General features: G+C 36.9%; 3 protein-coding genes, 1 long non-coding RNA gene and 2 other non-coding genes across 6 annotated transcripts; 4 read left to right on the top strand and 2 right to left on the bottom strand.

Annotated features, from left to right (window-relative positions):
• Positions 1 to 314: 314 nt before the first annotated feature.
• On the bottom strand, positions 315 to 12986 carry LOC120473363 (uncharacterized). Its single transcript, XR_005621581.2, has 3 exons — positions 12495 to 12986; positions 7504 to 7671; positions 315 to 740 (listed from the first exon to the last, which is right to left on the bottom strand). It is a non-coding gene; the product is annotated as an uncharacterized LOC120473363 (long non-coding RNA).
• Positions 12987 to 13467: 481 nt separating this feature from the next.
• rpl10 (ribosomal protein L10) lies at positions 13468 to 16275 on the top strand. Its single transcript, XM_039663187.2, has 6 exons — positions 13468 to 13619; positions 14047 to 14105; positions 14512 to 14619; positions 14719 to 14857; positions 15073 to 15235; positions 16043 to 16275. The coding sequence occupies exons 1-6, from the start codon at positions 13597 to 13599 to the stop codon at positions 16196 to 16198; spliced, it is 648 nt and encodes a 215-aa protein (XP_039519121.1). The 5' UTR covers positions 13468 to 13596; the 3' UTR covers positions 16199 to 16275.
• On the top strand, positions 14879 to 15013 carry LOC120473714 (small nucleolar RNA SNORA70). The gene has a single exon (XR_005621652.1). It is a non-coding gene; the product is annotated as a small nucleolar RNA SNORA70 (small nucleolar RNA).
• LOC120473708 (small nucleolar RNA SNORA70) lies at positions 15762 to 15896 on the top strand. The gene has a single exon (XR_005621650.2). It is a non-coding gene; the product is annotated as a small nucleolar RNA SNORA70 (small nucleolar RNA).
• On the bottom strand, positions 16037 to 20626 carry dnase1l1 (deoxyribonuclease 1 like 1). The gene is made up of 9 exons (XM_039663175.2): positions 20376 to 20626; positions 19456 to 19600; positions 19275 to 19363; positions 19091 to 19177; positions 17818 to 17930; positions 17595 to 17707; positions 17350 to 17507; positions 17160 to 17256; positions 16037 to 17087 (listed from the first exon to the last, which is right to left on the bottom strand). Exons 1-9 carry the CDS (start codon positions 20378 to 20380, stop codon positions 16944 to 16946), a joined length of 951 nt encoding a protein of 316 aa, XP_039519109.2. The 5' UTR covers positions 20381 to 20626; the 3' UTR covers positions 16037 to 16943.
• Positions 20627 to 21962: 1336 nt separating this feature from the next.
• On the top strand, positions 21963 to 22709 carry LOC120473383 (protein BTG1). The gene is made up of 2 exons (XM_039663218.2): positions 21963 to 22107; positions 22326 to 22709. Exons 1-2 carry the CDS (start codon positions 21963 to 21965, stop codon positions 22613 to 22615), a joined length of 435 nt encoding a protein of 144 aa, XP_039519152.2. The 3' UTR covers positions 22616 to 22709.
• The last annotated feature ends 2352 nt before the right edge of the window (positions 22710 to 25061 follow it).

The raw sequence follows: 25061 nt of genomic DNA, 5'->3' as shown, positions 1-25061 counted from the left end.
AGATATAACAAATCACACAAATAGGCTATATAAGTATCACAAATGCTCTACAAAACATGTTGACAATGCACACGAGGCAGTATAGTGATGTCGTTTGACAGACTGTGAAGACAAGGAAAAATGCTGTCATTGCTATAAATGGAGTCTAAATATGGGCTAATAAAATATTATGCTCAGTTTTATGGACAGTAAATACAGAATTAGTACAGTAATAGGCAAAGGAGGAGCAAAGAAAAAGGAATAAAAGAGAAAGGACATATATGGAGAGACAATTATATGAAGCGCTTACATTTTCCCAAGATTTCTGTCTACATTCCTTTTTTGTTTTATTGGTTTAGAAAAAGAGTACAAGACATGAAAAAAACTTTGCAATCAGCTTTTTTATTCATAGCGAGACTTGCATCCTTAGTCCGACTTTACTTTTGCTTGTTAGGTAGAAGTAGAGAAACATTTTTAACAGTTTAACTGTTTTATGAAGTGCAGCAATATAATAGCAGTAGGTTTAACAAGGCAATAATGTTTATCAAGAATGGGCCAAGCTAAAAAAGCAATTATTTGTTCTTTGATCAAATGTATCAAACACTCCTGCGAGAGAGAAAAAGAGAGGCAGAAAGATTGAGAGAGATGGGCCTGTTGTGACCCATCCGTTTATGGGTGTAATTTGTTAACACAGGAAGCTGTAGTGACAGATAGGGCATGTTTTCCACAGGAACGTGTGGCTCTGGAAAGATGGATACAATCTGTGGAGGGAAGGGAGTCTTGTTGTTAATCGTATTAGCTGAAAAACAAGGATGATAGCATATTTGTGATTCACAACCATTCTGATACAGGCAGAAGCAAAAATGAAGGCCAAAAACAAACATGAGCCAATAATCCTTTTAGAATGAGACAAGTTTACTCTGAGGAGGTCAAGTAAATTTGTGTTTCACAAACTTGCTTTGTGACTGTAATCCTGTCCATGTTAACAAAAAGAAAAAATTCATAATGTTAGAATTACATCTCATACATTCAGCAAATCCAGTAAAAACTACAGAGATCCATCCAAATCAGTACATAAAGCCAGACGTCCAGGCAAAACAAATGTGTTTTTTTCAAAAATAGACTTTCTTTGTCTTTGTGTTTTCATATTGATTATGATGGCCTTCAAGGACTATGCTAAGAGGTTCAAGCCATATCATACAGAGGACATTCTGTATCCTCAGCCAGACAAAATAACTAAAGAAAAACACTTGCAGGTCAGAAGGGGGCTTTTAGGCACATTTGCCACTGTCCAAATTCAAGCGCATTTTTTCCTGGTTTCACACACTCACTGGTCTGGTTTCACACTTAAATCGATTCAAATTCACTCCAGTGAATTTGCGTTTGTCTTACGTCATCACAAACGTGATATAAACAAAATGCAAGTCAACACACACATATATATATATACTGTATGTGTAATGACACTTTCGTCTACTGTATTTGGATTGGAAGAAGGATTGCGAGCCATTCATTTGATGATCAGATTGCATTCACCATGCACAATTACACTGCACGCTCACTCTTGCTAGTAGGTAAATCACCATTGTCATCCCCTATATGATTTAGTCAACACCTTAATGTCTGCATGAACAGGCCTAATGATGATAATGGTCTTTTCTCATCATGTGACACATGGCATGGACCATTTTGAAATCATCTAAAAACATGTTGCCATTTCAGAAGTGTTTATCATCATACTCTTGTCTACAATGAGTGTTAATTTACTTGTCAGACACACTTCTTTTAAGATGACAGTCTATTTTCCTAACTGATGCTGGCTCCTATAGAGACAGTTGGAAGGGGCAGAAAAAGGAAGCTATCAACGGCTGGAACCAGATTTGTGAGAATGCAGGTTCAGAAAAACCCTTGAATAATTTCAATTATCCTAGCAAAGTCAACAGAGATTACAAGGTGTTTGGTTTAATTTCTTTGACATGTTCTATGCGTAGGTTGTGTATCTATTCTTGGGATAGGCCTATGGTTCGACGTCTAAATTTTCATTGGCAGCCCAAATCTTGCCTTGTTTTAACCTAGACATCAGGGCTGTGTTTGGACAGCTATTAGACATCTTTTAAATGCAAAATTGCTTGCTGGGAGTGGGACAGTTCACCAAAAAATGACAATTCCATCATCATAAGGCCATTAATCAAGGATAACTATATAAAAAAATAACCATATTAGTGTCCACCAACACATCATAACATTCTGTTACTGTATATCGTCTGCCTCTTTAAATGCTCATGCTTTTTAAAGGATTCTGATTGGCTGCCAATATTTTTATTCTTCATCAGCTAGAGAAAATCAATCTGAAAGTGATTCTAATGATTCCTTTGTGTCGTTATCAGCTTCCCTGTTCTCATAGAAGTTATCGTTATCGTCCTTGTAGTGAATGGGTTTTTACTCCCCTCATGTCATTCCACAGCTGTCTTTCTGCTTATCACAAAAGAAAAAACTATTTTAAATGATGAATGTTGACCATTGTTGCACATACACATGTCAATGGCACTGACAAAATCTTTATATATATATATATATATATATATATATATATTAAGAATACAATTATTCATTTACTTTTACTTATTTTTTTAACATGTTTTGTTACTGTTTAATCTTATGTTGTGTCTCTTCACACGTTTAGAGGATGCCTCTATCTCAAGGTTTTCAACATCACTGGATGACATTGTCATTCATTATTATATTTATATTGGTAAAAGAGAAAAACACATCTACATCAAACTGGGGTTAATAAGTGTGCTTAGGAAGAGTCATTAAGTACAACACGTATTAGACACACTCACACACACACAGAGAGAGAGCACACACCTAAACATGTCTGAAGGCAGTGTAAGAGTCGGCAGCATCTGTTACTGTTTGAGAGGATATTACAGCCGAATGAGTCAGAGTCAAAAGCCCTAGAAGTGTGTAATGGTGTCATGAGCTCTAATACTTTGTTCTGCATATTTATTCTTCCCATTGCACATCACAGAAAACAGCTTTTGGTTGACTGACTGTACTGGGCAGATCCCACAGGCGGTTCAAGTACACTCACAGAGAAATTATAATGCAAGAGCAAGTAAACATAAAGAGTGTTAATATCCCTGACCTTCGCCATCCACTGGGAAGAAGTGTGACCATATAAGTGACCCAGTAAATAAGACTTAATCACTGATGCCACATCCGTCACGTCTGTCTCACTCTGCCACACCTTATTAAAAACAGGTGTCATTTTGGTAGCATGACAATATAAATCACATGACTTGTATCTTCTTGCTTTCTCATGAATATTTTTTTCTTAATGTGACTCTGGGGAGGAGAGCAGATGTGGTGATTGGAGCACATTGGGGTTTCTGGGGGAGAGAATCACAGGATTGGTCAATTAACTCATTCCACAATATCCCAGTCATGGCGCACCTCTCCTGGGCATGAATAAAGCCCATGGTGGGTTCAGGGGCAACAGTTACACAGTTTTTCACACCGGTTAAGTGTGATCCACTGTTCCCACATATAAAAAAGAACATAGTTTGGAAAAGCAGAAGTTACAAAAAAGAATATGTTTTTTAGATATGTTTTTTATTTGGATATTATTATGGATTATTATATTTTCTCATTATATTTATTTTGGGTTTTTTTTGGGAGCCTACATGTTATTGTAAAGTTACACCAATTGAAGGAAGTTTGAGTGTAATCACTTAACTGCTTGATAGTATAACTTTAATACGATTCAAAGTTAACAGCTAAGTATTTACTTTTTGGTGCGTCTCTAATTTGGTCTGCTTACATTCATCCAAAAGTTTTGTGGGAAGAAGGAAATGTAAACAAAGCACACAGTGAATAATTCCCCTGAGGCACGGAAATGTGACATTTTGTCTGTGAACACTGTGTAGTGTGAAATATGCGGCCAGGTTTATTCTCTCTCAACAATAAAGGGAAAACAGACATTAATGTCTGGAGGGATTTAGATAATGAGAGTCATTGAACATCATCTGCACGTGATCATTTAATCCGAGCTGAAAGGCGCTTCGTGTCTCTTTCAAGGGAAATGCCGAGACATGTTCAGAGGGTTTGACTGCACAAGGGTCAGTGTGACACAATGACCTACAGACAGGCAGTCATGATGTCTGAGGATCTCACTTTTCTTCTTGTTTTCTCTCTCTCTCTCTCTAATTTGTTCCAACTGGGAAGTCTGACCATATTAAGAATGTTGTCAGACACACGCATAGGCAAGCAAGCTTGACAAATCACACATTACATCACACCCTGCCTTCGAGCACAAATGTGTGCGTATAAAACAATGTGCTGGCAGTAGCTGGTAAACTTGAGCTCATTTTCAGTGAACTACAAAGTGCTTTATTGAGTCATTGAAAGGTGAAAGTAAGGAATTATTTTTGAGGCAGATTTGGCTAAGGTTCCATTAGTTATCTTCAGTTAAGTATATTTAGTTAGCATGAACTAATAAAGCATAGGTTATAAATCTCAGTTAATGTTAATTTTTAAAAAAAATGTACATGTAATTATAATCAAAAGTTGTATCTTTTAATATTATTAAATGGATCCGAATTAACATGATTTAACCATGAAAAGTTGAAGTTTTATGAACAACAATTAACAAAGATTAATAACAAATGTATTAATTTGTTAAAACATTAAAGTGTTAACATTTTTTGAGTCTTTGTGAGTGCGTTACATTCTCTTCATCACTGGCTTACTTGATTCATGATGTCTTTAAAAGGTAAACCTACTAAGTAAACTCTGAGAATCCCTCATCAATTATCGCTCAGTACTTCCCAGCCAATTCGTTCTCACTTTCTTTCTTACTCAAAAGTTGTGTTTGAATGAAGACTTACACCCCCGAACCCACTTAGGCTCATGACAGTGCAAAGTCGTCCAATTGAACACTTACCCTTTTCCTCTCCACAAACACAGCCATATATGGTAAGCTGCGTTTGTGGAGGTAAGAGAGACAAGGAGAGCGAGAGAGAAAGAGAGATCTGCTCTCACAGAGAACTAAACAACCCTCCATCATGAAAATCTCTGCGCATAGATTATTTCAGTCACGCCTTGAACAACCCTAAAATCATGAGGCTGTGTGTAAAGACTGTATAAACATTATGACCAGTAGCTGTAATTTTTCCCTTTTGGTGGACTGGCCGACTACACGTCGTTACATCACTTGTTTTTACTAAAATAAAGAATGATGATCCCCTGCAGAGTGAGGATTGGAGGGCCTTCAGAGCTGCAGTAAGGAAAGAGGTCTGATGTTTGCTGAACAGATGAGGAATGTGTGGTTTTGCACATTCATTTACTCAATGGCAGAATTAAGTAAACTTACCTCATCTAGACATACTGCGGATGCATGCGTACGCGCTGATATTCTTGAAAATGGCTTGTAAAGGATTGATGTTTAATCATGACATCAGCAAGCCTAAGAAGAACCTGGGGAGTCGGAAAATGAGGTGCCCTTGAGTCGTAGGTATTAAGCGTGGAAGAGTTAATTCCTTCCCCCCACTTTCTCTTGCCGCTATTGAGATTTGAACCCACGACCTTCAGGTTACAAGTCTGACTCTCTAACAATTGAGCCCCAAGTGCCCTCGAAATTGTTTTAGTAGTAGTATCCTTTTATTCAGACTCATGGTCCATCCATACAAACAAACAAACAAAAAAAGAAAATACAATAATACAAATACACAACACAACATTACAAAAGGCTCGTTTTTAAAAGACACTTATGCTGCGTTCATGTGCTATGGTAATTATGGTAAATACCAAAAGCCGACTTGGAAAATGCACATGAACACCCCCTCATGTGGTATTTTCCACTGGGCAACTCGTAGAATATTTTGATGGACGAGTTGAGATAACCTTTGAACCATTTTCAAAATGGCGGAGAGCACCGCAAGAGTCGTGAATGGTAAAAATATATACTAATTATGATCTTGAAAATATATAGCATATTATTTACCTTTGAGTTTCGATAAATCATTTTCTTGCTGTTGCAGATGACTTAAGCAATCTAAAATAGTTTTAGCTAAATAAAAGGTCTGGATCTCCATCTTTTTACCACATTACGACAACAAAAGCACTTGAACGCAACACACTGGTAAATACCAGTTCACAAGTGGAAAATATCCTATTTTCCAGAGCACGTGAACGCAGCATTATGCCAGTGTTCCCAAAACTGAGACATGTAGACACCTAACATTCACCAGCACCACAACAACTTGATTTACAGAATCATTCAGTCGACAAATGAACCTGAACTCGCTTTTCGCAGGACAGACTGCAGTGTATCCACTCTGGTACTCACAAACAACTCACTCACACAAGTTGTTCTGGGCTTTTTTAGAAACATCCTCAAAGCGTCATTGGATGCTACTTGCAATTTCTGAAGGCTAGCTTTTTTATAGTTCAACCACAGATGTGCAGTGTACAAAGGTGAACAGTAACTTTAAATAGGGTCAACTTGACTCCAACAGTGCAGACAGAGTTGTTTGTAATCGTCGTTTTACATTAGACATCACGAGTCTGATAGAAAACCCAAGAAAAAACGTATTATAGTTGAGAGTATAGTTCCTAGTCATATCAGCCTAGAAAATCGCAACTTTACATTTTCCGTCTGTCTTAGCTGCACAACGTAACTATAGAAGAGTCAAGTTTTAAATAGGAAAAATATCGAAACACTTTGGTAATTTTTTGGGGAGAAATGCTAATGGTCTTGTGCACTTCAATGATGTATGCTAAGCTATGCTAAAAGTGGTACTACCGCCAGAACCGGAGATCGGCTGAATGGATTCAAAAACGGTAAAACTCAACAGTTTAACTCTGGGGGAGTTGTAAAATGAGCATATTTCCAAAAAAAGGAGAGTATCCCTTTAAGACCCCTATTCATATCCTTCTTCTTATCATCATGCCTAACTACACATCCAAACCTCAGAGGAATAACAAAAATATCCTTCCTGCAGCTGCTTCACTTGTACACACGATTCGAAACAACATTAACACAACATCTACTGCATAAATGGACCAATATAAATGCCACAAACTTTGTTAATGCTTGCGCATTTGCACCAGCTATTATTTGAGAATGTCATGTCCTCAAAAGAGAGAAAAAAAAGGGGGGGGGGGTGTTAGAGAGGTTAGAGAGAGAGTGTGTTTTGGCTACCTTATCCTTATTTGGGAGGAGGAATGTGGAGGAGGTCAAGAACGTAACTGCTATCAATGACGGATCTCTCATTCTCTCGCTGTCTACTTTTTTGAGTATATGCTATATGAGCAACTTCTTAATTAAAAATATTATACAAAATATATTTTATATTAAAGTTGTATATTTTATAGTGCACAAGACATGATCTGAATTAGTATACTAATAGGCTGCATATCATCATGAAACAATTCACATAATCTCATCTAACACACGCATGTGCACACACATAACATCACACTGCAATGAAGCTGCATGAAACAGTGACACCCTTTTCATACCTGAATAACCAAAGCAGATGTTTGAGGCAGATAAATAATGATGATGATGATGTCACTTTTGAGTGGAAGATGGCAGTGCTGGCAGTGTTTGTTTATCTGGTTCACCATATGTGGAGCTCAGACTGTCTGCCCCCCCTCAACAGACTCCGCTCATGTGTGTTTGAGAGCCTATGAGAGTGAGAAACTGCGATTTAGAAATTAGACTGCAAATGAAACGGTCTGAACAAGAATCCAGACCGCTTGTCCTCCAGGATTGTAACTCATTCTGGATTCCAAAGCAGGAGGATGACGTGTTTAACAATTGACAGATATCAATTTATCCGTGCTCATTATACGCTGTGTCTTCACTAAACAATAAAGCTGCTTCATAAAGGGAACATTGACTGCAAGACAGAGCAGAATAGACATGCCTGTTACGTGTCAAATCATTGTGCAATGAGCAGTAACACTTGGCTCGGCTGTCTAAATTTCACAATTTCAATTCCAAACACCAAGAACCAGGTTACAATGGAGAGCAATGTTTGTTCTTATCTTGTTTTAACCACCACCGATGACACAATCACTCACCTCTTTACACACAGATTTACACATCTGCAAATCACAATTTACATTCGTATACACTTTCTATAAATTAATACTTTCCATGTAGTTTGTAAATTTTCCGTCTGTAAAGGATGTTTCTTCTGCTATGTGCACTTTTACATCCCAATATTTTATCTTAACATTTTTTATGCGTTTTACCCTTGTCCCAGACTTTTAGTTTTAATCTACATCAATCAGTTATCTGTCTACCTTTCAAAAATAAAAAAAGACTATCGCGCGCACATGATACGTTTCTTGTGCGTGTAATGGATACCAGCTAGTTGCTGTGCAAGTAAACCTCACTCCTCTGATCTCAATAGGCACTCTAGCGACAGACGCTAGAGGTTACAGTCTTTAGCCTCCTTGTTTGAGTGCCTGACTCTCATCCCGGATTTCCAGGTTCGAGGCCCACTCAGAGCGGGTTGAGTAGGACAGTTAAATAGCCTAAATATAGAAAGTTATGAAACTTCACTTTGCCCTCAGGCAAAACCATTTGCCAGGGAACAAATCATAGATTAATGAGACCAAAGATTGCTCGTAAGATATACACAAGCTGATTTATGGCTCCACTAGACACAGAGCCCGCGAGAAACTTCAGAATGACTAGCCGAGTTTTGGCTGTTCCAGGCGGCATACATGAGCGCCCGGTGATCACCTGGAACTTCGAAAACATCAGATCAAATTTTTAAATAGGCGCTATCTTTAGAAATAAAGATTTGAGCTTTAAACAAGTATATTCTCGACTGAAAAACTTTAAAACATTACTATTCTCCCTCATTTGTTAGCTGTTCGAAACGTCACAAAACTACAAGGATTCCCCAAAATTGATTGTGTATTTTGTTTAATTTTTTACCATTCACTGTCTTTTGTGTTGTTGTTTTTTTTTTTTTTTGAAGCACTGCAGGGTGAAATATAGAAGTTTTTTTTCCCGCCATCCCAGTTGAAAAAAAAATAAATTGAAGACAGGGCCTCTTCATACCCCGTTATGACATGTGTGTTTAACTGACCCAGGATGACATCACATGATCTCATGACTATGGTAGTCGACATGTCAGCACAGGTTTACTCCGAGCAGCCCTCGCTCCACATCAGTAGGCTGGAGACGGGAATGCAGGGAATTCTTCTGTTTTTGCTGATTTCTACAGAATGGCAGACGGAAAACGTATGTGTCATACCGTAGCTGCGGGCTTTTCTGACTTTTGTTATTTAGAAACTTGTGGTCATCACCCTAGTAACGGATATATTTTCACTTCCTGTTTAAGGTGATGCTATGGTGTATCTGCCAGCTCATCAAATTTATCAGTGCTATCTTAAAACCTATATTGTCTTTCTAAGGAAATGGAAAAGTTTTAAATAAGTTTTGGAGAAAAAAAACGTTGCTTGAGTTTTAACTAGTGCCTTCAAATCGATTAATCACAATTAATCACATAGGACTGTCAAACGATTAATCGCGATTAATCGCATCCAAAATAAAAGTTTATGTTTACGTAATATATCTGGGTGCACTGTGTATAATTATATATATAATATATAACTACACACACATGCTTGTATATATTTAAGAAATTATATTGTATATAGATTTATAGATAATTTATATTATAGAAATATTTTATATATAAATTATTTTTTTCTTAAATATACATGCATGTATATTTATTTATATACAAAATAATTATACACAGTGCACCCACATATATTATGTAAAGACAAACTTTTATTTTTGGATGCGATTAATCGCAATTAATCGTTTGACAGCCCTAATATATATGTATGTGTGTGTGTGTGTGCGTGTATATATACTGTATACACAAACACATATATTTACAAACTTTTATATTAGACAGGATTAATTTGATAGCAGTAGCTTTAGCATATGAAATTTTGTTTGTTTGTCTCTTTTGTTTTTCATAATTAAAATGAATATATAATTATAATAATGAAAAATATTAAAATAAAATAAAATATATTAAAATTGATGATAATAATTATACTAATAAAAAGTTGTTTTATTTTAAATGAAGTGGATCATCGCATGGGGGGGGGGCATGTTGAGATAAAAAAAAAGGTTGACAAATGGTTGAATGTTAAAACTTAAGGATTCTACCTTTTTTTTTTTTTTTCAAGACATTCAAAATTCATATTTTATCTCAACAACCCCACTTATCAGACTAAATAAAGCCATAATGTCTGTCAGTGAATAGGATCGGATAACTAAACACTCTTTTTTGCGATGCTGTTCATACCATGTTCCAAACATCGACCTGCACGATATCAACAAAATGACAGAGTATGTCTTTAAACTTCATTTCTTTGGATTGAGATGAAAAACAAGCCACTCTCCTGAATCAGTCACTGGGGAGATCATCACAGTAGCCATTCAGTCCCTGCAGGAATTACGACTTTTCCACAATAGATCATCAAATGATTAATAATGTCTTCAAATGGACACCAACAATGATATTTTAAGAATCCTGCAGCAAGAAGATCTGCTGGCCAGGCTTGGAAAACGGCTTTTCAATCAGCTAAACCAGCTAAACACCAGCATGGTCAGTTTGAGGGACCAGACCAGTTTAAACCATCTAAGAGCAGTAAACCACATGAGTTGATTTTGTTTTATACAGAGGTAATGAGTAATGCCTGACCCAGCCCTTATATAGTTCTCTCTTTCCTCAAATAGTTTTTAATTCCTCTTTAACTTCATAAGCCACTTGCTCTTCTTCTCCCTTTTCTTCTTCATTTTGATGCCTTAAAATTACACCATGATGTACCCCACGTGACAGCACACACAGATTCAACCATGCACATACATGCATGTACACAAGCAAGGTTGCATAAGAACCTGCACATGCAGACTGCGCAAGACCTGTGCAAGGCCAAGACACAATGGCATGTGAAAACTCATTCTTGAAAGCAAAAGTTGATGCTGTGCATCACATGAGCCCATGCAACTCTTCTACACTGATGTGTGAAGGCTTTGGGTGTGGTATCTGAAGACCCACACCTAGTTTGTGGTTCACTGAGAGGAAAGACCCCTTATGAAGAGTGAGTTTACCATCACTTAAGTCTCATATATATGTATGCAAATGAAGAGAACCACAATGGCAACTAAAAACACAACTAGAAGAAAAAACAACAACATTGCATTGAATATACACCAATGAGTAACAAAAACATTATGTTTTTGTCATGCTATATAAGTAACATAAATTTAGCATGTAGCTTACAAGACAAATCGATTTAATCAGTCAAAGGAATTTTTTTCTTGAAATTTTATTTATTTATCTATTTGTATACCTATATGCCGTGCCTGATACAGATACATTTTTTCGTATCTCCATGCTGCTGTGGGAGTTGGCCAGTCTAGACTGATTCTGGAACAGAGTTATGAGATCAAATAAATGAGGAGGCAGATTTGACTTGGCCTAACCTGTGCACAGCCCATCTAAGGTAAGAATGTGTGCTTGCCCCAGTTAGTTGAAGAACACAGAGCGAGACCAGAGGAATTTTTCAGATTGTTCAGAGCTTTGGCCTCAGCTTCAGATAGAGTGGATGTTTCCTTTATAAATGATCGTTGTTGGAGCCTGAACAAAATCTCTCCCCTGGTTGTGCTTACATGATGTATGCTTTTGTGATCTACATCTGACCTGATGTTCTACATTTCCATCACATGTTAGAGCAGAAGGAGGATTTTTGTAATGTCACGCATTTTTTTACATTGAATATGACCAAACATTTGTGATTTAATGGGATCCAATGACCACCCGAGCATTTGGTCCTCGTTATCCACAGTTCAGAGATGTGAGGTCATTCCTCTCTAAAAAAAAATTAGGAGTGTGCAGGAGGGATTTTTATCATTACCACATCCGAACTGTAGAAGCACAAAGCAACAGCGCTCCCTCGAGATAATGTGGAGCGAGCAACCACTGATCCATTTTAAGGTGTTTGTCGCCCTCTTGTGTTTCAGAAATTCTTTGCCGTGATAGATTCCATAAGTTTTGAAGTGAAATGCGTCGACATCAATAATCATACAATTCATTTCACAAAACAATTATTACATGAGTTCATTTATTTTTTTTATTCTCTAACGTAAACATATCTTACAAGCTAACGTGTATCATATTACCAAGGAAATGAACGGAACTTGGCAACAATTTAGTTTCTACACGATACAGTACAGCACTATATTGTTTCCCAAACTTGCCTTTTAAAATGAGTTTCCCAAACGTACATTTTTTTTTAAAAAAAATTAGCATAATAATGTGTCTGTGTGCCAGTACCATAACATGTAGGCTAGGTTACTACTTTACATCGGGAAAACGTGTTTATGTCATTGCATTTTTGTCTCTTTAATTGATTTCGTGTGCTGTTTGTTTTTGATACTCTTTTGGTTAGGAAAATGCTTTTACCTGTCGTGTAGACTCTGGCATTCACAAGCTTCACTTCACACACAGGACTGATTGATGATAGGGATGCATTTGAAGATTTGTAGTTCTGTTTTTGTTAAGTTTGTTCTAATAGTCAAACTTAACAAGATGTATGCCAGGTGTTCTGACAATTCATGCTACCCATCGAGATTTCCTACTTACCGGTTATGCGCATGTGCAGACTCACAGTTTTTTTTTGTTTTTTTTTTTTGTTTGTTTTTTTTTTTTTTACAAAAGGTACATTTTCCTGTTATAATGTATAATTTCCCTTTAAAAAATGCTTACTACCATATGAATATTTGTACGGTCAGCCAGCTGAAAAGGAATAACTGAAAGTTTCAGTATAAGAAAAGGTGTACTTTGACAAGTCAAAGATGAATATTTTATGATAATTTTTACTTTTCACACCGTTTTAAAAATAAAAACAGTAGTCTACAATATACAGTATAGCTACTCATAACTTAGAATTGTATTAGAATTGTATTTCATACGACTTTAATCGGCATTCTATGATCAATTCGCGCTACGGTAGCATTTTTTCGACAAGGCAGCAAAAATCGACAGAACACCGGACATACCGTGCATATATATATATATATATATATATATATATATATATATATATATATATATATATATATATATACATATATTGTATGTAACCAGTAAAGCGACGCTCCTGGTACAACCTCATGGACTACAAATACCAGCAATATGAGGGAGCGCAGAACTACTTCCCAGTTGATGTACAGTACAGACCCTATGGTACAGACAGGGACTAACTACGTTGTCTTCTATACGCTTATAATTAATATTAATTACTCGGTTGATTAAAAAAAAACACAATATAAACTATGGACAATATAAATGTATCACTAATATGTAACCGGAAGTAGTTTCTGGCCGTGCATTATGACGCAGCGGAAGATCAGTGTTCTTCCTTTCCACCATTAGGTGAGTGCGTGGTGAGAGCGCGGTCCGTCGCTCTCTGTAGATCTTTGAAAAAACACATTGTTTGTTCATTCATAAATAAAACAATTTGTCTTTAAAACTATTGTTATTGTGTATATTACAGATCGCAACCATGGGCCGCCGTCCAGCCCGTTGGTAAGTTGTGAATTTAGTGTTTTAAGAATGGGCCTTAGTGAAAATGGCAGGGCCCGCTAAGCATGTGCAGCACACCGGCCTCTTTCAGCAGTGACCGTACACTGACACGGGCTACTTTCTGCAGTTAACACGAATGTGCTCTTAAAACAGATGCATCTTCTATTAAAATGCTTCATGTAAATTCTTATTTGAAAGCCGTCATCTTTAAAAAAGAAGCTTACAAATAAGCGCTTAACACTTTGTCTGTTGACGTTTAGCTTTGTGCTGCATTTGTATGATTTACGAACTGTGGCAGGATGTTTTGCTTTATATATGTATATATATATTACAGGTGTGTACTTCTAATAACTAGGTGCTATTGTGATTAAGCAGGCCTCTTTTAAGCAGATTGAGACATTGGTTTTGAGTTGCTAATTGTCTGTTGCAGCTACAGATACTGTAAGAACAAGCCTTACCCCAAGTCCCGCTTCTGTCGTGGTGTTCCTGGTAAGTTATGGAAGACAATATCAGAAGAATTTTAATGCTATTTTCTGTTCCTGAAAAATTGTTAAGTCGTCGAAGTTTCTGTAATTAATATACTTTTTCTAGCTTTTATAAAATGTTAGCTCATAATTCATCTGCTAATAATTGCTTTTGTGTATGATTAAACTTTCTCCCAATACATAATGACAGTCTTGAATAATTCAACCATTATTTGAAGTTTAGTTGCAAATTCATCTGCTTTTAAAAACCCTTATAGTATGTGACGTTAGATAAAACGTTTAGAAAATGTGTTTGTCCAAAATTGTAGGAACCCAATTTAGAACTAACTATAAGTCATTTTTATTTCTTCATATGGCCAATCATATAGTTCAAGAGTTGTTCTGATTTAGCATGTCCTTCTCAAACTCAGATCCTAAGATCAGGATCTTCGACTTGGGCAGGAAAAAGGCCAAGGTGGATGAGTTCCCCATGTGCGGTCACATGGTATCTGATGAGTATGAACAGCTGTCCAGTGAAGGTGAGTCTTCTATCATAATATTTGCACATTACAGAGTGCTCTTACATAGTTACAGATACATAGTTTTAATTTTTCTTTAATTTTCAATTTGTCGTCTAGCTCTTGAGGCTGCCCGTATCTGTGCCAACAAGTACATGGTGAAGACCTGCGGTAAAGATGGTTTCCACATCCGTGTGCGCCTGCACCCTTTCCATGTCATCCGCATCAACAAAATGTTGTCCTGTGCCGGAGCTGATAGGTGAGCGTGTGTGACTCTTACCTGCAGCTTATTAAGCCGACTAGACAGGTTGTTTGTACTTGTGTGGTGTGCAAAGGCTGCAGACAGTAATTCTGTGGATGTGTATGAGCCTAGCTGTGCAGTGCCGGGCCCTTTAAAGGGACCACAGAGACATAATATTGCTATTTCTGTTTGGAGATTTGTTTGTGTAAATTTAATGTTTGCCTTCTCTTCAGGCTCCAGACTGGTATGCGTGGTGCTTTCGGTAAGCCCCAGGGCACAGTGGCCCGTGTGTGCATTGGCCAGGTCATCATGTCCGTGCGCACCAAGGCCTCAAACAAGGAACATGTGATCGAGGCTCTGAGGAGAGCCAAGTTCAAGTTCCCTGGCCGTCAGAAGGTACTTAAAATGAAGTTGAAAAAATGTGTTGGTCAGTGGATCTCAAACTTTTGTCCCACTCCCCAAACCCTTCAAATCTGACGCTCTCCTAAGAAAACCAACAACATCTCTGAATATTAGATAATTAGTCTAAAATCAGAAATGGATTTGTTTTTAAAAATGGACACCTGCAATAGTTTCACTTCCTAATGCCACTGAAAACCGTAAGAGAATAATGGACCTGAACATAACTTTAAATCGAATGTAAATATTTCAGTGATGAACCAAATGAACAATATACAAATAATGTGTCTACAGTGAGTTCTCACAAGCTCACCTTCTTGTATGTCTTCTCGCTGCTGAATGGTACGCTCACAGTAACACCTTGTGATGCCATCCACTAAAGTAGTTTTCTATGGCGAGGAACTTCTATGAAAGGCTTCAGATGATGCAAAGTCAATTGTCTGAAGAAGAGAAAAAAAATGCAGTGGAGTTGACATTTGATAATGCTTTATAAAACCACTGTTTACGCACTTGAACGTCTGGACTGCAGCTTATTAAGCCGACTAGACAGGTTGATTGTACTTGTGTGGTGTGCAAAGGCTGCAGACAGTAATTCTGTGGATGTGTATGAGCCTAGCTGTGCAGTGCTGGGCCCTTTTAAGGGACCACAGAGACACAACATTGCTTATTTTTGATGGATTTTCCTATTGGACCAATTGAGTGAATTCACCTCAGTGACTCATCTTCCTGGTCTAGGTGACTTCAATTACTGGTCTAGGTGTTAATTGTGTGAAAGTGGTCTGACTGTATTTTCCACCCTTTTAGATCCACATCTCCAAGAAGTATGGCTTCACAAAGTTCAATGCCGTCGACTTTGATGACATGCTGGCAGAGAAGCGTCTGATCCCCGACGGTTGCGGGGTGAAATACATCCCCAGCCATGGACCCCTGAGCCGCTGGAAGGCACTGCACGCCAACTAAGCACCACACACTTCATTGCATCTGTGTGAACCAAGGCTCTATTGACCACAAATAAAGTCCATTCTTTGATTTACAAAGTTCTTTTGTTGGTTCTTTCTTCTCTGGCTTGCATTTAAACGTTAGTAGTAAATACATTTTTAGTGTAAATGTGTGGAACTATATACATATACAGGGAATAACAAACATTTGTGGAAACACAGAGTTAGTTTTATTCAAAAGTAATTTCTCGTAGATTAACATACAATATTTAAAGCTCTAGATTATCTTGATGGGATTGTTTTGGCGTTTGGCTGCCTAGCTTTGTCGCTTGTGTCAAGGCAAAGTATTTTTTTATCGGACCATAACTTTCAGCCAGCTGATTTCAAGGTTTTTACATGTCGCCTTAAAATTGTGTAGCCTTGTGAAACAAGTGAATGGAAAACTCATTCGTGTTTGTCAATTTATTACAAAAATAAAGTTCTATCCAAAAAATTTAAACATTTAACATGAATAAATGAGACATCTAATACTATCAAAAACAAATGCCAACTGAAATATACAACCTGAGCCAGCAAATCCATGATCATCAATTTCTAGAAGCTGTAAAAAAAATATTTAGTTGCGTCCACTAATCTGCAACACATTTTGTAGATGCAGTTGTTGGCTCAGTATGAGCTCAAGTACATAGCAACTGTGTAACAGCAAAGTAAAGTCTTCACTTCATTTAGGTGAGATGAAGAATCCACTCGTGGTTGATTTGTGTTCGTTAGATCATCTGCAGCATCAGTAAGACATTCAGCACAAACGCTGTAGGTAAAAGACATGATTCTCTGCTGCTTCTTGCGGAAACCCCTGATTTCTGAGTCTTGAGGACTACCTCGATGGGGTAGTGATCACTTACTTCTAAAGCCTATAAGAGACAATCCGAAGTTCAGTGACATGAAAATGCACAAAATAACAGTAAATGCTGAATTTGGCTTACCTGAGCCTCTGTAAGATGTAATTCCTTAGGAAAATTGAACGGTTTTGCTGAAAACGGTTCAATTGTTCTGAGAAATGGCTCTCCGTGCACAACAATTCTGTGGATTATACCCATAAATATGAATCATCATGCCATGTCTAAATGCAAATCATAAGCATATTATGCTAATATGAGCATTTTGCTGGCATACCTGTCGTATGCACAGTCAGTCGACTGTTTCACCGTAGTGTCCACGTTATCCTGAATCAGCCAGATGAAAGACGGGTCAGATAAGAGCCTGATGTTCTTCCGGTTCTTTTTAGCTACGTAACCACAAGCTGCATTGAAGTCCCCGAGGAACATCACATTCTGGCAAGATGACAAAAAAAAGCAAGGTTTAAGACTTGATCTCAAGAAATGATGCTCTATATAATATAGAAAAATACATCACAACACCTCAATTTTCCAACGTTCTCTGACATCCACAAAGACATCGTAAAGTTCATCAATCTCTTTGGTGGCATTTGAAGGAGTAGTGTGCTGTGGAATCAAGACAAACTCCTTGGCCACTGTTAATAGAGACATTATCAGATCATGATCAAAGTCATCAAACTTCAGCTTACAATGGTGTGTCTTTGAATAAATTCAGTGAGCAAGTTGTCCTTTTTTTGAATTTGACCTGTTTTAGGGGCTTGAAAATGTACCACAAAGGGTTCTCTGGAGAAAGCATCAACATCCCCTATCTGCGTATCTGGATACTGATACTGCTGTTTCAGCTTCGCTGTGCTTTTCCTGTATGAGGGGGGGGAAAAGAAATCAGGAAGCTTATCTTGTAAGGCCATAGATATATACACTAGATGTCGCCTTGGCAACGGCAGTTCATTCGAACGAATACATCAGTAGAGCCGCCATCTTGGAACAGGGGAGCCCCTCCACTATTAATGCATCAGCATCAATGTAGACAAAGGTCTAACGTAAATAAAAACACCATAAATCATCATGAGTGCGATTTTCTTGTTTTTTTTTTATTTGTTTTTTTTTTGGTTCATTCCCATGGTCAGACATCATTATTATTGATTCCCGATTTATTTTTTTTTAAACATTCTTCCTAGATTCAGATTTCATTCGTGTGAACATCATACACAGCACAAAAGTCCGCCACCATCAATTAATTTGAAGTAAAGGCAAAGAAGGTAGCGTTACCTAGTTACTTCCTATGACAAGACCCCTGTTCCAAGATGGCAGCTTAGAACCCCGTCTAGTGTATATGTTATAAGGCCTGGGGAAAAACAGTTGTGGTGATCAAGAATATATTTGTATTAATGAAAGTAATGCAGCAAGACATACTGTACCTTATCTCTCGTAAAGAAATATGTTATATTAACAACACTCTATCTAGGGATGCAGCAATAATCATAAGCCAATAATTGTTTTTGTTTTATGCTTGATAACTGATAAACAAAGTCAAATTCTAAGCTATTTTGTGTTGTGTGGATGAGGGATGAACGTCTTCTGTGACCCAGTTCAACCATACTAATATGCAAAAATTACTTTGAATAAATGTTTTTTTATGTATTTATTTTTTATTGCTGAAGTAAGAGTGTCAAACTTTTATTTTCTCCTATTCTTAGTCTTCTGCAAACCAAAACGGCAGCACATCTGAAAGTCTGTTTTCCTCTGCACAGGCATGAATTTGGGTTAGGTTTAAAAAAAGAAACAAGCAAGCCCAGCCCAGATAAGAAAAAGTAATGCAAAGGTTTAACACATTAATTTCCATAAAAAGTAACGCAGTTAGTTAATTTTTCTGGGAGTAACGCAATATTGTAATGCATTACTTTCCCCAACGCTGCTGATAAATCAACATATCCGCTGATAATAAACATTTTCCCAATATCATGTGCATCCTTAGCCTTTACATATTGTCCTAATGTACAGAAGTGCTGAACACATACCTGTAAAAAAAAACGTATTGCTCCTGATACGTTTGTGTTCTCCCGAGACGTCCACTTGCCACATAGTCATAATCATTACTATTAAGCCTGGAAACAAAATATAAAGTAACAGCATTTATGCACTATTTGTTTATCTCTTAAATCTGATTTGTTACACTTTGAGTTCTTATATTTCATTGTTTACCTGTTGACTGCATCAAGCAGGCGTGGGATGGCTTTATTTTTCTGATCTCTGACCTCCTGGAGTAAACATATGTCACAACGGGATACAATCTGCAAGAAAGAATAAAAAACAGTACACATTTAGACATGTATTATATATTTCAAATAATAAGTAAAAAGCATTGTAGTATTCATCCTCTTACCCGTGATATAGAATTCATGATTTTGGGATTGGCTGATTTTGAATCACCAAAACTCTGAACATTAAAGGCACAAATTCTGAAGCCATAGCAGGTCAGCGAGCCGGAGAGGGTGAAGAAGGTGAAGAGGAACAGTCTGCTGGTCATCCTGAATGTAAAGATTGAGAGAAAGACCTTTTGTAGATATAGTTTTACAATGCAATGGGAAAGAAGAACAGCCTTCAAATGTTATATTAACAGGAATAGACACTGCAGAAGTGTAGGAACAAATAAAATAATGTAGAAGCAGGACAATGGAGAATAAATATTTTATAATCATATAATATAGCTAAAAAATCCTAATTTGAATGTTCTGTTACAGACTTACAGTTATTGAAAAAAGTGATCCTGGAACTGATGAGTAATATTTCATCATATGATTGTGGTTTGTGGTATGGAAAATTCGAATTTTTCTAACTTCTTAGATTTTTTTTGGTCAAATATTAACTAATTTCCCCATTCCTATCCCCAAAAGGTCACTGATCTAACTAAAACAAGTAAAAACATACAAAGACAATAACAATTCATCAGGTTTGATGAATTTGAAGACACAAAATCAATTCGATTTTCCATTGAAAGACTGATTAACAAAGTGTTGACTGTGACAGTTAACACCTACTGTAATGATAGACTGTGTCATTGATCAGGATGTGTCTGCGTTAAGGTTAGCAACCTTTTCTTAAGTAAATAGCCAATGGTGTTGTTAGAAGTAATCCAGAGTGCAGATAACAGGTTGAAACATGATCTGTGAGGTCTAGAATTTTTTAACAGCTTACAACAAAGAACTTTGCTATATTTGCCTACCAGCTACAACATGTTTGTAACAACCACATGCTCACAAACTGTGGCCGCATATTAATATACTCAAAAGCAGACTTCCTTACCTCATTTGAAATGTGCTGGGTTTTGCTTCAACAATGCAGGTCTCTCTTTTCTTTCCCTTTCACAGCTGAAGACTTTTCCACTGGTGTTATTATACTCAGGAAGTCTGAGGACACACCCTCTGCTCTGCTATTTGTGGACAAAGGGAGGAGCTTTTCTTGCTAATGTATGAGGAGGAGTGTGGGGCTTACACTCCCTGCACTAGAGATAAATACAATACATATGCGTGCAAAACAGAATTATGTGGTGTATTATGTTTTACTCTCTTCTCGTCTTTCAGGTCTTTCTAGTTTGCTTTTACTCAACAGTTTAACATGACAACATCATAGTTGCTTAAGTAAAGTTGCATGAGTGTCTGCAGCTACCCAGCAAACATAACATAACGGTTTTAAATCAATGAGTGTGTCAAATTCCAGCAGAGTTACTCATTGATTAAAAAGTAATCGATACTGATTGAACATAAATAAATAAAATAAATCTTCTTTGTGAAATATGTAGTAACTTGTGCAGTTACCTATTGTGTAAGATAAATATACATGCACAATATTCAATATTGCACAGTATTCAGCGAAGTCTTGCTTCACAAAATAAAGTGGTGGCCCACACATAATCTACACACCCAGAATTCCTCAGAAAACTGCAGATATCCACAGATCTGATATGCATGTAATCACACATACACAAGTATTTTGGATAATTTGAGTATGCTTTCAGTAAACAATAAATGTGCCACCAGCTCCATTTAGCGCACATTGCAATACATTATATATACACTACATTATATATATTGTACATATATTCAACATCTAATATTTTCAATATATTCAAATTTATATATATATATATATATATATATATATATATATATATATGAAGAGTTCAGATGCAAAAGCCTCTAAATGCCATTTGAAATTTTCTTCTTTAAGGATGATTTTTATCAAGCTTGTATATTTAAGTTCAGTGATTTCACTTAAATGGCAATGATAATTACCTATTAATTGTTATTTAAGTGAAATTACTGCACTTAAATATAAAAGTTTGATAAAAATCATCATTAAAGAAGAAAATTTCAAATGGCATTTAGAGGCTTTTGCATCTGAACTCTTCATATATATATATATATATCAGCAAAAGAAAGAAACTCATACAGGGTTGGAACAACAAGAGGGTGGTGAGTAAATAATGACAAAATGTTCGTTTTGAGGGGAACTAAGTCTTTAAACCACAAGCAAACTGGTTGTGAAATCTCTTGACTGCTCAAGTCACGTGACTGTTGATCTGTCAAGCGATGGCGCTAGAGAAGCGCGCTAATTCTACCCTATGACGTAGCTGTCTCTATAGTTCGTTTGTAATTTTACTCTCAGTAATATATTTGTCCGTCCTCCAAACAATTAATGTAGCTAATATTCTAGTTTAAACTGAATATCTGTTTTAGTTCGTCGGTACAAATAAATAAGTTAGTGTTTTGTGTCGTTGAAAACTTACAGGTGAGTTATTTGCAATTTTGTTAAGATAAATAACTGAATTTGTAGAGTTCCACATAATTGACCTTTATTTGTTTCCACAGACACTTTTTCCGCGAGGAACATATGCTCGCTGAAAATAAAATGAAAACAGAGGTGTCAGTCGCTGCTACTTTCATCAGTGGTTTACTGAGCAGAAGCAGCAGCAGTGTGTCTCTCACTGTAGATCAGCTGCAGCTCTTCACTCACACACTCACTGATGCGCTGATAGGTGAGACAACTGATCTGCTTTTCTCACACGCCTCCGAGTATTTTTAAAATTAATTGTAAACAGATGGCATCAGGAATATTCTTTTGAATAACCCATTGTATTTTTTTATGATAAATAATAATAAAATGCATTCATTTTTTTTTACTTTATATGTATTTTAAGTTTCAGTATGCAAGCTATTGTATGCAGTTTCACCTGATATCATGTCTCTCTTCTAGAGTACTATCAGCAGCATTGGTTTCCTCATGCTCCCTGCAGAGGTTCTGGCTACAGATGTTTACGGATCAACCGTAAAATGGACCCTCTCATAGGAAAAGCAGCCTCTGCTGTTGGACTTGCACAAGAGCAGCTTTTCTCATCACTTCCAATAGAGCTGACCCTGTGGGTGGACCCTTCAGAGGTGTCCTATCGGATTGGTGAGGATGGATCCACTTGTGTTCTCTACAAGTCCTCACCGTCACAGCCTAAAAGTGCCTCCTCCACAGATTCATCAGCCCACAGGAAGTAGAAACTGAAAACCAGACAATCGAATTGATTAAAAGAGTTGAAGATAATGGAAGGGTCTCTGTTTTGAGAGATTTTGAAACCCTCTCTCTATGTAAATTCTGTAAAACATTAAAAGAGAAACTGAATGTGGAGCATTAACGTTGAATCCTACATATGTCCACAAGCACAATTTTGGATTATGGGCAATGTAAAAATGAATGGAAAAGCATAAATTGTGTAAAAATAAATGGAGAAGATAAATGAAGACAAAAGGCCTGTGCGGCACAATTGTGACACATGGCAAATACATATGATATTATATTTTATAAGTAACATTTCTACTTACTATATTAACCTCTTTATTAAATTAAATATTTGTTTATTAAACAAAAGAAAGGAAACAATAAAAGTTCACATATTAAAAATTAACTCAAAAGCAAATGTCATTTCAGAAAATTACTGAATGAAGACAGTTTTACCATGCATAACAGTGCTATTATTGTTAACTAAAACTAGAACTATTAAAGAACTATTAGATTAAAAACTTAAATTTAAATAGGTACTGAAGTACAAAATCGCTAAAACTGAAATAAGTATAAATTAAAGGCAAATCAAAACATTTAAAAAAATCTAATAAAAATGACAAAAGCAGATGACAAAATGGCTAAAAATTAAACTAAAATGTAAACAAAAATTAAATAATATATAGGCATACTAAAATAACATATGCATGATGATAAACTGGTGTTTAGGAAATCATACTTTTAAAATATACAAGACAATGTAGATATTTTGTTGCTATTTAGTGTTTTAGGAGCAAAGAAAACTTTAAAAGGGCCTTTAACCCCAAATGAGACCTTTAAAGGTTACATAATATAATGCTTTTAAATCGTTCCTTTTTACATATAAATCATACATTTGTGGTCTATATAAAGCGAAACTGCAATGCTTGGGTCTGAATTCCTCATTACTATAGCTCCACAGGCCCCTATTCTACCCCTTTTCTGATGTGCGTCTGATCAACTCGTTTTTGAGCGGTCTCTTTAAATGCAAATGAGATGTGTCACACCCCGCCCACTCTCCAGGTCGCTGAGTTCACACTCGGTTCAACTCCACCCCGTTCGGCCATTTTTGTAGTTTGATTAGAGATATACGATTATATAGCGTCACAGAACATTTTTATTCACACGTCAACAAAATGTCAACAACGGAAGACTTGTCCATCAAGCCTTACATCTTCGAGCCAGAGCGAGTGAGTTGAAAAAGATGAAGTGAAAATGTATTATTTCTCTTGTTAAAACAAGCACACTAACAAGATAAATGACTACGGTCTAGAAATCTATATTGATAATTATGATACGTTTAGAAAAGCATCAGAAAACACAGCAGCTAAATGACCATTGTCACGATGAAACTCAAGAACAATAATACCGCAGATGTGTAATGTTACTTCAAAACAAAAACAAAGAAAGACAAAGGTACTGCTAAACCATGACCACCATGTGTTTTAAGAAAGTAAACTAACATTACAGCTTATCGACATGCTCTGTTCGTCTTCTCCAAAGAAGGAATTGACCCCTCATTCAGACGAAGTCAATCGGCAAACCCTTCTTTATACTGGCGGAGGTTGTTGAAGTTGGAATCCTTGAAGTGCTTCGCGCACACAAAAAATGACTTTACCCACAGATGCGGGCACATTTCCTTAATAAATAAAACTCAACCAGGCACTTCAGAGAGGTTCTGATGCTGGGAGACGGTGTAATGAAGCGTGTGTGTCACTACATCCAACAACCGAACATTTTGACAGACCCTCTCGTAACTTCTGCATCTTTGAGCTTGGACTACAAAATCAGAGTGAGAAATAAAAATGGTGGATAACTCAAGAGTCTTGGGCCGGTAGTCAATGTCCTTATTTGGCAGTTCAGCTGCAAATGATGTGACGTAATTGTTCAAAACACATCATAGAGAACAGAAAAATAGGAACAGGTTGCACAATATAACCTAAACAGAATATAAAGATATAAACGAAGCACCTGAAGAGAATAATTTCAACTTTTCTGTACCTATAAACATTCCAAATATACAACAACATGCATTTACGGGCTAAAAAAGTGAATTTAGCATGATATGTCCCCTTTAAGGCCCGATATATTCAGTAGCACCTCATTGCAGTACACCAGATCTAGGGGGAGGAGTTGGATCCAGATCTATGGGGTGGAGGTGGGTAGGATTTGGGGTGGGGTTAGGGATCAGGGGGTGGATAATGGGTAGGTACATATTGTGCCAGAACGCCCACCACGCACCAGCTTATTGGTGGAGAGGAGACAGAGTGATAGAGCCCTCAGTATATGGGGATGATTAGGAGGCCATGATGGACAGAAGCCAAGGGGCAAATTTGAGCCAGGTTACAACCCTACTCTTCCAAAGACATCCTGGGATTTTTAGTGACCACATGTCAGGAACCCGAA

The sequence above is a fragment of the Pimephales promelas genome, chromosome 20 (assembly GCF_988280905.1).
Source record: "Pimephales promelas chromosome 20, fPimPro1.hap1.1, whole genome shotgun sequence".
Lineage (NCBI taxonomy): Eukaryota > Metazoa > Chordata > Actinopteri > Cypriniformes > Leuciscidae > Pimephales > Pimephales promelas.
The sequence above is the reverse complement of the archived record's forward strand: the minus strand, read 5'-3'. Positions and strand labels throughout refer to the sequence as shown.

Excerpts from the sequence above, each read along its gene's own strand:
- rpl10 (XM_039663187.2), top strand. The coding sequence starts at position 13,597 with ATGGGCCGCCGTCCAGCCCGTTG. Across the intron at positions 14,620-14,718 it reads TGAACAGCTGTCCAGTGAAG|CTCTTGAGGCTGCCCGTATC; the intron begins GTGAGTCTTCTA and ends TTTGTCGTCTAG. Across the intron at positions 14,858-15,072 it reads TCCTGTGCCGGAGCTGATAG|GCTCCAGACTGGTATGCGTG; the intron begins GTGAGCGTGTGT and ends CCTTCTCTTCAG.
- dnase1l1 (XM_039663175.2), bottom strand. Across the intron at positions 19,364-19,455 it reads TCATGAATTCTATATCACGG|ATTGTATCCCGTTGTGACAT; the intron begins GTAAGAGGATGA and ends TCTTTCTTGCAG. Across the intron at positions 17,931-19,090 it reads CAATACGTTTTTTTTTACAG|GAAAAGCACAGCGAAGCTGA; the intron begins GTATGTGTTCAG and ends CCCCTCATACAG.
- LOC120473383 (XM_039663218.2), top strand. The coding sequence starts at position 21,963 with ATGCTCGCTGAAAATAAAATGAAAACAGAGGTGTCAGTCGCTGCTACT. Across the intron at positions 22,108-22,325 it reads ACTCACTGATGCGCTGATAG|AGTACTATCAGCAGCATTGG; the intron begins GTGAGACAACTG and ends TCTCTCTTCTAG.